The sequence below is a fragment of the Oreochromis niloticus genome, linkage group LG22 (assembly GCF_001858045.2).
Source record: "Oreochromis niloticus isolate F11D_XX linkage group LG22, O_niloticus_UMD_NMBU, whole genome shotgun sequence".
Taxonomy (NCBI): Eukaryota; Metazoa; Chordata; class Actinopteri; order Cichliformes; family Cichlidae; genus Oreochromis; species Oreochromis niloticus.
This window is the reverse complement of record NC_031985.2, coordinates 19,668,377-19,681,146: the sequence shown is the minus strand read 5'-3', so window position 1 is coordinate 19,681,146 and position 12,770 is coordinate 19,668,377. Positions and strand designations below refer to the sequence as shown.

General features: G+C 40.1%; 1 protein-coding gene across 7 annotated transcripts in view; it reads left to right on the top strand.

Annotated features, from left to right (window-relative positions):
* syngap1a (synaptic Ras GTPase activating protein 1a) overlaps positions 1 to 12,770 on the top strand; it is a 56,774-nt gene that overhangs the window by 20,462 nt on the left and 23,542 nt on the right. For 4 of the 7 annotated variants that reach the window (XM_025902172.1, XM_025902175.1, XM_019351017.2 and 1 more), the window contains 9 exons: positions 1,889 to 2,042; positions 3,643 to 3,741; positions 3,861 to 4,121; positions 4,218 to 4,553; positions 6,101 to 6,245; positions 7,088 to 7,232; positions 7,590 to 7,826; positions 11,140 to 11,341; positions 12,170 to 12,360. In XM_025902172.1, the coding sequence (XP_025757957.1) occupies positions 1,889 to 2,042; positions 3,643 to 3,741; positions 3,861 to 4,121; positions 4,218 to 4,553; positions 6,101 to 6,245; positions 7,088 to 7,232; positions 7,590 to 7,826; positions 11,140 to 11,341; positions 12,170 to 12,360 (1,770 nt within the window). The remainder of the gene's footprint in view (positions 1 to 1,888; positions 2,043 to 3,642; positions 3,742 to 3,860; positions 4,122 to 4,217; positions 4,554 to 6,100; positions 6,246 to 7,087; positions 7,233 to 7,589; positions 7,827 to 11,139; positions 11,342 to 12,169; positions 12,361 to 12,770) is intronic. The other 3 variants (XM_025902176.1, XM_025902173.1, XM_019351018.2) reach the window with 1 other exon arrangement.

The window sequence follows — 12,770 nt, the reverse complement described above, 5'->3', positions numbered from 1 at the left end:
TTAAATTTCTCTTCTCCTTTTACTGCATCGTTATCCATTCACTCAGGACCAGGATAGTCAGAAGATTGTTACTTCCTGTTGAAGTAATTTATATTTATAGCAGTGTGAATCTGCTCTGGGATCTTCCATAAGGGTATATAATGTGCAGCAAGACTCCTGTATGGACCAGTTACTGCTACTCCAGGCATCAGTCACTATAGATATGACATTGATTAGGCAAGATACAACATGAAAGGAAAAGCTGGGATGTAGGTGGGTTGTAAAGTGGCTTGCAGATGTGTAGTAACTGCAATAACAGCTATCAAATGAAATGTGTGTGACCTGCATAACTAATGCTCCGCTAAGTATGTGCATTCAAAGCACCACTACATGCTGAGTCATACTTTTGGTGCAGTTAGACCCCATATTTTTTGCTAATCGTACTTTAAAGTTAATTTTGAAAAGCTTCCATTGTGAGAAATTTGCTTGATCACTTTCTGACTAAGGCTATGTTCACAAATACATTATTTTTCCCCATTCTTTTTTAAAACATCCCTGTCCACATTAAAATGCAAATGCCACAACAACACACTCGATGTGGCGATATAACCTTAACCGTACAGAAATGTTTGTCAGTCAAAAGCCTTCAAACAGTGACACAATACCATGATCTGTAAAAGGAAAAAAAGGAGATGAAGGCACACACCTTTAAAAATTGCAAGACTAAATCTCAGTTTTCACTGGTTAACGTTGCTTTGGCCTGCAGCAACATCTAAAGCTCAAAAAACATTCAACATCACTGTATTTCTCTTATTTCTGGCATGTAGTATATAAAGGGTTAATGACCGAGCCTTAGAGGATTTTGTTGGTTAGGAAATGCTTGGTTAATAAGATTTTATAAACACTGTATTTTACTTTTTTTTCTTTCTCCAAAGCCAGTTTTGGAAAACATTACAGGAATAGATTGACATTTTGGGAAATCTATTTCCATATCTTTGGAATCAGCCATTAATTCCAGTTCTTGTCTAACTAGAAAGCGAGGAGTGTTATTTTTAATTACAGAATTTAAAAATAAAATGTTTAACCATTCAGTTTAAACTGAGCCTCCAGTCGTGACTATAGAGCAGCCCATAGCCCTCTACATCTCTAATGTCTGTCTGCCAGCAAATCAATTTAATGGTTCTCATTCAGTCTCTGTTTGCTGCAGCCTGAAAAGCTACAGTTAAACCAAAAGGACAGGCGCCCACTCACTAGTTGAGATGGTAACACACACAGCAAGTTAAACAATAGTTTATATTTAGGTTTCCTCCTTTTCCCATTACTGTAAGCAACAAAATCCCTTTCCTTGCTCCATTTTTCCCCAGTTCTGTTGCCTGTTAAAGACGGCTTCTTTCACATTTCTGCGTTCAGTTCCACTACTTTTTCTGTTCTTTGACAGAGCTGCCCTCTTCAAAGGTTATTCCATGATCAAGCCATAATCCTCCCTGCGTTTTTATACCTGCACCAGAGTGCACACTGCTGAGGTGCTTCTCAGCACTTGAATTTACATTACTAGACGGTAATATCGATCTTAAAATTCAGTTTTTGTTACTGTAGTTTAGTTAAAGGTATATCTGCGTTTTCAGACGACACCACGAGCTGGGCTGGTATAGGCCGTTTCCTAATACACGTTATGAGTCACATGAGCAAAGTCAATACACCAAACTGAAAACGCAAGAACTGAAAATCTGGTGTGGTTTACTTTTTCCATAAACTCATTATAAAAGGATCACATCTAAAAAATTGTATTGAAATTGCAGGAGTGACACATGAGGATGTTTGAGCTACAGTGACTCATATTGTGTGAGAACACCACCATAATCACATCTGAATTCTGAAAGTAAGTCAATATCTTCCTCTTCTTCTCTAGGACTCGCTTGATGCAGAGCTTCAAAGAATCCCACTCCCATGAGTCCCTCCTTTCTCCTAGCAGTGCCGCAGAGGCTTTGGACCTAGTTTTGGATGAAGACGCCATAATCAAACCTGTCCATTCTAGCATTTTAGGACAAGAGTACTGCTTTGAGGTGCGTTGCGGTTGTTTAACCTTTTCCCTGTCCGTGGTTTCACCTCCCTGCTACTGGATTTGTTTTATCTCACTGTATTTATGTCGCACTTCAGGTGCCACTACAAAGCCACTTCACACCTCTCTTGAAAAATAAATGAGGTGACCCAGTGGTTTATGGAATTAGTGCTTTAATAATTGAGTTAATTATATAAAATTGGAAACTGAGAATCGATAGAGTTTGGTCTGTTCAGAGTTAACAAAAAGCACAAAAACAAAAGAAGTAATTTGAAGACACAGGACCAGATTTACCAACTGGACTAAGTACCTCGAGGCTGCAAAAATGTGCCAATGGAGTGTAAAGTTCTGCAAGTGATCTATAAGCATGGGCAGCAAATACATTTCACAAGTGACCCGATGTGATATATGATGTAAGAGCAGCGCAAATTAGTGAGTCAGAAATGATCAGATCTGCGCAAGTTTTTCTCTCCATCAACGGCATGCCAGTTCAGCTGCTGGAGAATCGATATGTTTTGATACGAGGGCTAACTCTACTATTAGAAACTGATGGAGACTGTGTAAGATGTAGCATCTGTTCATGGATAATTTAGACAGCTTAGATGTTAGACCTCAGCTTAGACAGCAGAATGTACTCAGAGAAAAGACTGCTTTATTATAGACGTATAAACCTGAAATCAGAGTATAGCAGCTGACCTTCATGTAGAACCTGAACACAAATTATTTACCTTATGGTCTTGGCCGCTCTACATGTTTATAAAGCTGCTAATAATGTGCAAGTAAGACCATGTGGGGGTGCAGCTATGTGTTAAAAAGCCAAATATAGGCAGTTTTTGCAAAATCCCAAATTAGGATTAGGGACACCTGATTGACATATTTGTCTTTATTTCAGTTTGTTATGTAATAAAACTGTTACTAGAGAGAAGTAAAAAAAAACAACAATATAAGAAAATGACACAAAAGTCCATTTGTGATGTTGCAGAGCTCAGTGTGTGCGCATGCAGAGACTTTTATGTACTTTGGGCTAATCTTAGTGTAGAAATGTGGCTAAAAACCTGAAACACTGAGAGGTAACTAGGCAGAACAACACAGCTGGCGTACTCAGGTGTCCCCTGTAGAGGTGGGATGCAGAGGAACTCTGGCCATGAGGTGAGCCAGTTTCCTGAAGAGCATGAGGGGGATCAAGGACAGGCCTTCCAACAAGTTATCAAGTCACTCAGAGGCGACTGAGCAAAGCAGCAAAAGGCTTTGGAAGAAGAGGAAAGACTCTAACTGGGCTAAAAAATGTCTGCCATGGGGGGTAAAAGCAGAACGGGCATATACCTGGGGTGCCAGGTATTGCAGTTGAGCTTTCTGGTGGTGTCATGGCGCTGTCAGTGGAACACCAGTGAAAGAGGGTGCCCAACTGGTGGCCTTGAAAATGTTTTTTGCCCCTTTCTCGATGACAAGTACTGTTACAGATTCCAACAAAAAGTCCTATGAGCTTAACTAAGTTAATTGAAAAACACTAAAGATGATCAAAAATAAAAATCATTGTTAACTATAGTTTTATAAGGAATCTTTCTTGATCATGAACGCCAAAAAGTGATATGTTTTATCCACAGGTAACGACTAGTTCAGGGACAAAATGTTTTGCCTGCCGTTCAGCTTCAGAAAGAGACAAATGGATCGAAAATCTGCAACGAGCTGTCAAGCCCAACAAGGTAGATTCAGTAGAACAGATTATATTTCATCCTAGTATTACACTCTCACTGAAAAGGATCAACTACATTGCAACATTATGAGACAGTTTTAAGTAAGGACTGTTATAATGCAGTAACAGAACTCCTCGTTTCATTTTCAGGATAACAGCAGACGGGTGGATAATGTCCTCAAGTTGTGGATCATCGAAGCACGAGACCTTCCAGCTAAGAAACGCTATTATTGTGAGCTGTGTCTGGATGACATGCTGTACGCACGCACCACCAGCAAGCCCCGCACCGACACCGTCTTCTGGGGCGAGCATTTTGAATTTAACAATTTGCCTACCATTCGTAGCCTTCGTTTGCACCTCTACAAGGAAACGGACAAAAAAAGACGCAAGGTAACGAAAGTGTCTCGTGAAGTCATTTTTAATGCTTTTCGCCTAAACATTTGCAATAAATACGTGAAATAAACATGTTTTTTCTTAAAAATCTAGGAAAAAAGCACATACATTGGCCTTGTTAGCATCCCCATATCCAGCATCACCGGCAGGCAGTTCGTCGAGCAGTGGTACCCGGTGATTCAGTCCAGTGTTCTGGCCAAAAGCGGCGGTGTTGGAAGTACCAAAGTTATCAACGCCTCACTACGTATCAAGTCTCGCTACCAGACAATGAACATCCTCCCGATGGAGCTGTACAAGGAGTTTGCGGAGTACATTACCAACAACTACCGAACACTGTGTGGGGTTCTGGAGCCTCTGTTGAGTGTGAAGAGCAAAGAGGAGGTGGCATTTGCACTGGTGCACATCCTTCAAAGCACGGGGAAGACAAAGGTAAAGAGAGGTCAAATTACGGCTTGTTGGTGTATCTTAAATAATTTATGTTCTTGTCTCCCTCTTTTCTGTTTGATTTGTATTTTTAATTTGCAAGAATTTTACAGAGGTTCGGTTAGGTCCAAAGGTTTCTGGACAATGGCACATTTTATTGTGTTTTTGCCTCTGTAGACCAGCTCAGTGGATTTTAAATCAATCAACAATCAAGACTGCAGACTTTGAGCTTTAATTCAAGGGATTTTATAAAAAGATTTAAATGAACAATTTAGGAATTACAGATATTTTTTCTCATATATTTATACACCAATCGTGCATACTGTTATGACTACTGACAGGTGAAATGAATAACACCAATTATGTCTTCATCTTTGCACCCATTAGTGAGTGTGATATATCGGAGAGCAAGTGATTATTTTGTACTTTACATTGATGTGTTAGAAGCTGGAAAAATGAGCAAGCATAAGGATTTGAGCAAGTTTGACAAACTGTGGCCAAACTGTTTTGGCTAGATGAGTGGGTCAGAGCATCTCCACAGCTGCAGCACTTGTGAGGTGTTCCTAGTGTGCGGTGGTCAATATCTACAGAAGTGGGCCAAGAAAGAACAGTGATGAACCAGCAGCAGGTTCATGGGCAGCCAAGGGTCAATTATTTGTAATGTTAATGTTGGCTCTGATAATACATTTCTAGGATACACTGTATAACCACAGACCAGTCAGGGTACCCATGCTGACCCCTGTCCACTGTTGAAACACCAACAATGGGGATGTGAGCATCAGAACTCGACCACAGAGCAATGGAAGAACATGCCCTGGTCTGATGAATCATGTGTTCTTTCACCTCATGTGTATGACCGGGTACGTGTGCTCTTTTACCTGGCCAGTTGAAGCAATGTGATGCTTTGGGCAATGTTCTGGTGGAAAACCTTGGGTCGTCCCATCCATGTGGATGTACCGCCTACCTAAGCATTGTTGCAGACCATGTACACTCTTTCAAGGAAACGGTATTTATTGATGGCTCTTTCAGTAGGATAATGCACCCTGCCACAAAGGAACAATGGTTCAGGAATGGTTTGAGGTGTTGACTTAGCCTCAAAAGATCCAAGATCTGTGGGTGTGTGCTGGAGAAACAAGGACAATCCATGGAGGCCTCATCTCGCAACCTAAAGGACTGAAAGGATCTGTTGCTAATATCTTGGTGCCAGATATCACAGCACACCTTTAGGGGTCTAGCGAAATCCATGCTTCAATGGGTTAAGGCAGTTTTGACAGTAAAATAGGGACCAACACAATATTAGGCAGGTGGTCATAATGTTATGCCTGATTGGCATATGAGGCATTTTCAGAGACTAAAAAGTAATTAGATCATTAATTGACAAGCAATACTTTTGTTAAACTCCTTGAATTAAAGCTTAATGGTCAATGCTTGCACAGTACGATTGTTTGATTTCAGATCTGCTGTGGTGGTGTACGGAGGCAAAACTACAAAAGTGTCTTATAGACTTAACTGTATGTGTACTCAGCTGTACTGTAAGTGTAATCTCTTCTCAGGAGTTCCTGTCAGACATGGCGATGTGTGAGGTGGATCGATTCATGGACCGAGAGCACTTAATCTTTCGGGAAAACACACTCGCTACAAAGGCCGTGGAAGAGTACCTCAAACTGATAGGTCACAGATACCTCAAGGAGGCTATAGGTAAGGCTGTGCTTCACTGCGTTTATCAGTGCCCTGCTGACTGAATGAAGGTATGTGTGCTTGAAGCTCTAAGTAAATACCTTTTTACCTTTTACTAAAATAGGCCAAGTTCATGCATAAGCAGCATCTGGCATTTAGTGTAACTGATTGTGCCATTGTTTGATGTTGTGCTTGTTTTTGTGACATGCACAATTACTCCCGATTGTCGTGGCTCAATTTCAGAAATGCAGGCTCTAAGAAAAATAGTCTGTCACATCAGCAAAGACAAATTATATTTTAATAGGATTTCTGTGGCGCAACATTAAATGCAAATGTCTTTTTTGTTAGCTTACATCTCAAAATACAAATACAAATGAATGGCGTGTCCGGTTTAAGACAAGTGTAACTGATGCAAGTCTAGTTAGTTATAAAACTAGCTAAAATCAAACACATTTAGAGATGTCCACTTTTATCCTATTTTTGATTATTTAAATCTTAACATGTTTCTATCTTTGCTGATTTTTTTTTTTTGCTCATTAGAGGAAGAATGAGGAGCTGTGCATCTCTCTGTGTGCGCGTGCAGCACCACTTTTATTAATCCTTGAAATACTCCTCTGCAATTATAAAACAATCTGTAAAGTAAAAACTATGCATATTTTATATTTATGTCTTTAAGATTCAGCCATTATTAAAGCAGTTTTATATTCACCATTTTACATTTATTTACTTTAGTTGCACCATTTTCTAGGGAAAAGAAAAAAATGGTGCAGTTGTGTGCTGGTTCAGTTGTCATTGCAGCTTCTTTTTGTATATAGGTTTTTTTTTCCTATAAAGGTAAAGACAATGTAATCTACATTTTGTAGGTGACTTTATTCGAGCCTTATATGAGTCTGAGGAGAACTGCGAGGTGGACCCCATGCGTGTCCCACCATCAGTCCTCGCTGACCATCAAGCCAACCTTCGAATGTGCTGCGAGCTCCTACTCTGCAAGATTATCAACTCTCTCTGGTCAGTTTGGTGCCCTCAGAAAGCTCTGTGTATGTGCATAACTGCCTGAAAGGAACAGAGGACTGAAACTTTCAGTCTGCCGTCCATTTTGCCCAGATGTGTCATGTTCTCACTTTCCTTGAAAGTCAGTTAAAAAGGATATTAAACATTATTAATCTGAGGAAAAGAAACTGATTTATTAAAATAAACCCTGAACAAATATATTGTTTTGAGCAAGGAAAACTGCTCTTTTCTGTATGTTCTGTATGTTTCTGTATATCTCCTGACCTTGAATTCCTGAGGGTTTCGCATAAGCTATAGCATTTTGTCTTGCTGTTCTCCCTGACAGCGGGAAATAAAATCATGTTCTTGTTTCAGCATATTTCCCCGGGAGCTGAAAGAAGTTTTTGCCTCATGGAGAGCCAGATGTGCTGAGCGCGGAAGAGAGGATCTCGCTGACAGCCTCATCAGCTCCTCCCTGTTTCTTCGCTTCATGTGCCCAGCCATCATGTCGCCCTCCCTGTTCAACTTAATGCAGGAGTATCCCGCTGAACGCACGTCCCGCACGCTCACGCTCATAGCCAAGGTGATGCAGAACCTGGCCAGCTTCAGCAAGTGAGTGTCTGTCTTCGCCTGCCCTCTTACGCCAGCTGTGACGTTACACTCATTTGATTCAGTTCAGTTTTAAATCTGCAGGCGTCTGACACTTGTGCTAGGTGGGATGGATGTCACAGACTGACATCACGCAAATAGAGATTTGCAGTTTTGACTGCCAGGTTATAAGCTGTTACTCACCGACGTTGAACTCTGAGCCACCGCTCTGCACTCAAAGAATTGTCTTGAACATCATAACGAATTCCCCTGGCGTAACTAGGCCCCTGTGATTAAGACATCAAAATCGCACACGGTGGTAATTTATTTGACGGCTTTAAAGAACTTTTTAGGATGTGCTCTCAAGGTCACACCTGTTATACCAAAAATAACTTTTAAGATGAAACTCAGGCTTATTCTTAATTATCCCTTTTAACAGTTACAGACCTGAAACAATTAACTGATTAAACTTAACCTTGTGGATGGGCACTTTTTTTGTCAAACAAGTTACAGAAAAAAAATCAAAACAACACTCTGATAAAAGGGACTCACTGTGGTGGCACTGAGATAATGAAAGTAATTTCTTCCAGTCGTACTCTGAGTTTTTAATTCCACACGTACATATAATAAAACATCAAAAGTAACCAGTCACATTTTAAATAAAAGAGTATCTTTGAAGAGACCTTAGTTATGAACTAATCCAGTACAAATATTTTCAGGTGAACTTGATCAGAAAGGTGCAGTTGAGCAGTCATGCTAGTATTCCCAAGGCCATTAATTTGGAGTCTCTTAAAGTGCACACTAGGTTTCCTGTTATAAGTTTTTAAAGTGTGTGTGCAACAGATTTATATAACAATAAAAGCCACCCTTTTCTCCTCCTCACTTGCCTCCATAATTTTCCTCAAAACTGCTTTGATCCTTTGCTCATACCGAGGGTGCTAGCTTGTGGCTGCCTTAGCTAAAGCTAACGCTCTGGATAGCGTTAGCTTTAGCTGCTTTGCCTTCATTAATGTCTTTAAATACCTACATTCTTATTTTAACTCAACAAACACTACTGTTAAATGATTTTACTTTGTATCTTATTACAAAAGTATTCTGATCCAGCTTTGTTTAAACCATGTTGCTGGCATCAAATTTTAATAAGTATAAGAACTGAAGATACACTGCTTGAGCCGCAAATCGCCTGATTTTCAGTACGCTCGGTCCTGACTGGTCAGCCTTACGTACGTCATATTACGAGCCTGCCTGTTTCATGGATGCACAACAAAGCACAGCAGGCAAATAGTCGCTCACACACTCACAGCCACACGCTATAAGCAGCCAGGTGTCGTTACAGTTTGGCTGTAGCCGTTAGCACGTTCTTCACTCTGAGCATGGAAATAAAGTTCAGCAAGTAAACAGCGAGGGATCATCATAAAAATGTTCAAAACAACAAACCAAATTACACACCTAATCAAACCCCAGGTGAACTTAGACATCTTAATATGTCTACTGTATAAAATGTTTTAAAAGGTTCAGAGAAACGAGGGAAATCTTCTGTGAGGTTTAAGGTTACCAACTAATACAACATTAAAAATTGTGTGATTCTGTCACCACACTCCACAACCAGGGATGTCAAATTCATTTTACATCGTGTGCCACATACAGCGCACTTTCATGCAAGACCAGTAAAACTCCCCTTTCTGTCAGTGTAATGAAATTTAACTACAGATTTAATCCCTGATATATCTTGGTATAAGAACAAGCACTGCAATTTCAACAGCACATCTCAGTTTTTCTACACGATAACGAGATCCTGCTGTAGTAAATAAAAATAAATCGGCATGCCTCTTTGGGCTTAAAATGTAAGAAATAAATGTGAAAAATTACAGGAAAAGCTCTAGTAGTTAATTCTCCAGACTGCCCTATAATTATGAAACAACATTTAAAAATCCCTTTTTTAAAATGAGGACACACTGTAAAAAACAAAACAAAAAACCCCCAGGAAATTTTTAATTTTAATTTCGGGACTTTTCTCTCATTTATTTTTCTACTAAATCACTCTGAGACCGTGGGGTCTCTATCAGTGGATAAAGATGTAAAACCTATTAAAATACATTTAAAAGTCCAAAATTTATGCTTTCCTTTACATTTTCCATAGGTGCCCAGTGGGCTGGATTGCAGTCTTTGCTGGGCCAATTCTGGCCCTGGGGCCTTATGTTTGATACCCCTGCAATAAACATCTATGCATCCACAAATGCATGTTAGCTCTTTCCCCCTTGGTTGCCTATTAAGGGTAACCCTTTTTTCTCTTTTCTGAAGCGAGGGGTTGCCGTCTTGTTTCCGGCCCACTTCCAGAACAAAATGAATGAGTGTGCATCAGTTTACTTACTGGAGCTACGCTCGGAAAAACTCAGAACCAATTGCAATGGTCGTTAAACCACGTCTTTATTGATACACATGTTGAGGTGTGTTAACCCGTCATTAACTGCACCAATTAAAGGAAAAACCCAAAATGATACAAAGAAGAAAACTGTCATGTGGTCTGATTAAAAACTTTTTTGGGGAAACTATGAAAGGAGCCAAAAGAGAGAGTCTTGGTTTTGGTATAAAGTTAAAAAGCCAGCATCCGTGATGGTATGGGGGTGAAATAGTGCACTTCTGTAAAAGCTTTCCTGAATGCTACATACAGCTTTTGGGAGCAAACCCATGCTACCATTCAGATATAATCTTTTTAGGGAAGGTCTAGTTTTTGTTTGTTTGAATATTATTAATTTATTTTTTTTTACAATAAGACAATGACAAAACACATTAAGCATGTATTAGAGCATTAGAGCAGCACGGCTCTGTAGTACAAGAATCCAGTTGCAAAACCGGCGATTGCAGTCCAGACTCGTCACCCGCTGAGAACATTTGATGCATTTCAAAATGAAAAATGCTACAAAGGCGCTCTGACTTGCTGAGCAGCTGAATTCCTACATCAAGCAAGAATAGGAAAATGGTTAGCAAATGCTCAGTGTGCAGTTATAAGAAAAAGTGATGCAATGCAGTGGTAAACATGCCCCTGTCCTGGCTCTTTTGACACATGTTGCTAACATAAAATACAACATTTGCATTTATTTAAACATTAGAGTTAAGTGATTTGCACATTATTTGGTGCAGCATGCTGTAACACACTCACTAATATCAGAATTACAGAACAACAAGAAAGTCAACAAGCCTTTTGAGTGTATTTTATATAAAACTGTAACAGCTCAAACCTTGTGCTTTATATCCGCTGACAGAGCGCGCAGTGTGTTTCCAAATTCTTCTCTTGTCTTCATGTGTCCTACAAATGTTACCTGTGATGTGTGTGCAGATTTGGACCCAAGGAGGAATACATGTATTTCATGAATGAGTTCCTGGAAATGGAGTGGGGCTCCATGCAGCAGTTTCTCTATGAGATTTCCAACTTGGACACCGGAGGAAACGCAGGAGGGTTCGAGGGCTACATTGACCTCGGAAGAGAGTTATCCATGCTCCACAGCTTACTGTGGGAAGTCATGGGCCAGCTTAGCAAGGTAGGTGGAATAACTTGATGAGTTCAAATAAACATTTAGTGTCTGTTTGAAAATTGTTGTTAGTGGAAAGTGAACCATAGTTTTCTGACAAACACGGGAGAGCAATCAGCTTTCTAAAAACTGAGATGTAATTGGTTTTATTATTAAATTCCAACTTGCCTCCCACAGTCCACAGACATGCATGGGGTTAAGTAAACTGGCCATATGTGTGAATATGAGCATGAATTGTTGTCTATCTTTGTGTGTTAGCCCTACAAGACTGGTGATCTGTCCACCTCTCGCCCTATGGTAGCCCTCTGAATCCATAAACATGTCAGGAATTGTGCAATGCTCAATTTCCTGATAGTTAGCTAGCTGAATGGAGCCGTCAATAAGACCCCTGAGTGAAGGGATGCAAGTTATAAATGAAAGCTGGAACGCACGATTAAAAAACCCCAAAAGACTGATGTGTAGACTGGCTGCATGTTTAATAAAGTAGAATATGAGTCAGTTTCATTGAATCTCTAATAAATATTTATTATAGCTTTAAGATATTTGTATGGCAATTTCCTGTCTGTGCGCCCTTTTTTTAAAATCACTCCCTGTCAAGCCTTCACCAGCAGTATAATGAATTAAAACCTAGCTCATCAATACACAAAATAATTCCTTTATCTTTTTATTTCATCTTTTCTCCAGTTGGATCTTTCTCCCAGTTGGTAGCGCTGCTAAAACATGGTCAATAAAATAGCCTGCAGTGGGAAAATAGAAAAGACAAGTTTGGGAACTGCTGTTTGGAACCATTTGAGCTTTTGGTCTATTCTCGATTTTGAAAACCTGTCCGTTCTGCAGGATGCTATACTCAAACTTGGACCCCTGCCTCGACTGCTGAACGACATCAGCGTCGCTCTGAGGAACCCGCAGCTTCACATGCCGACAAATCACCAGCCGGACCGACCGAAGGACAGACTCTTCTCCCGCCCGTCCTTCAATCGTCTTATGTCCTCTGATTTCCAAAGCCTTATGATGCGTGACTTAAACAGGTACCTTCTTGTGTTTGTGTTTTTTCTTCTCAGCGATTCTGGACATGAAAATATATTTGCATACACCCAAAGGGAACAAAGCCACAGCAGGATCAGTCCCCGCTGTGGCTCTATCAAGACAATATATATTATGCTCACTCAACCCACATAAAGACAGTTTCACAAGGGTGTAATTAGCGACAACACATAAAAAGGCCAAGAATACATAATAAGAGAGTTTTATTAGCTCAGGACAACACGGGTATATTTCTAAGAGCCTCTAATGCTAATGCTAATGCACCTCTTCAGGCTTTTAAAGTATTTTATCAATCAGTAAATGTGGGCACCATCTGTTCCCAGACTCTCCTGCCTGAGCTTTTTTTCCTGTGTGCTTTCATTCATGTTAGCGCTGTCAGATTGTCAAGAGACTG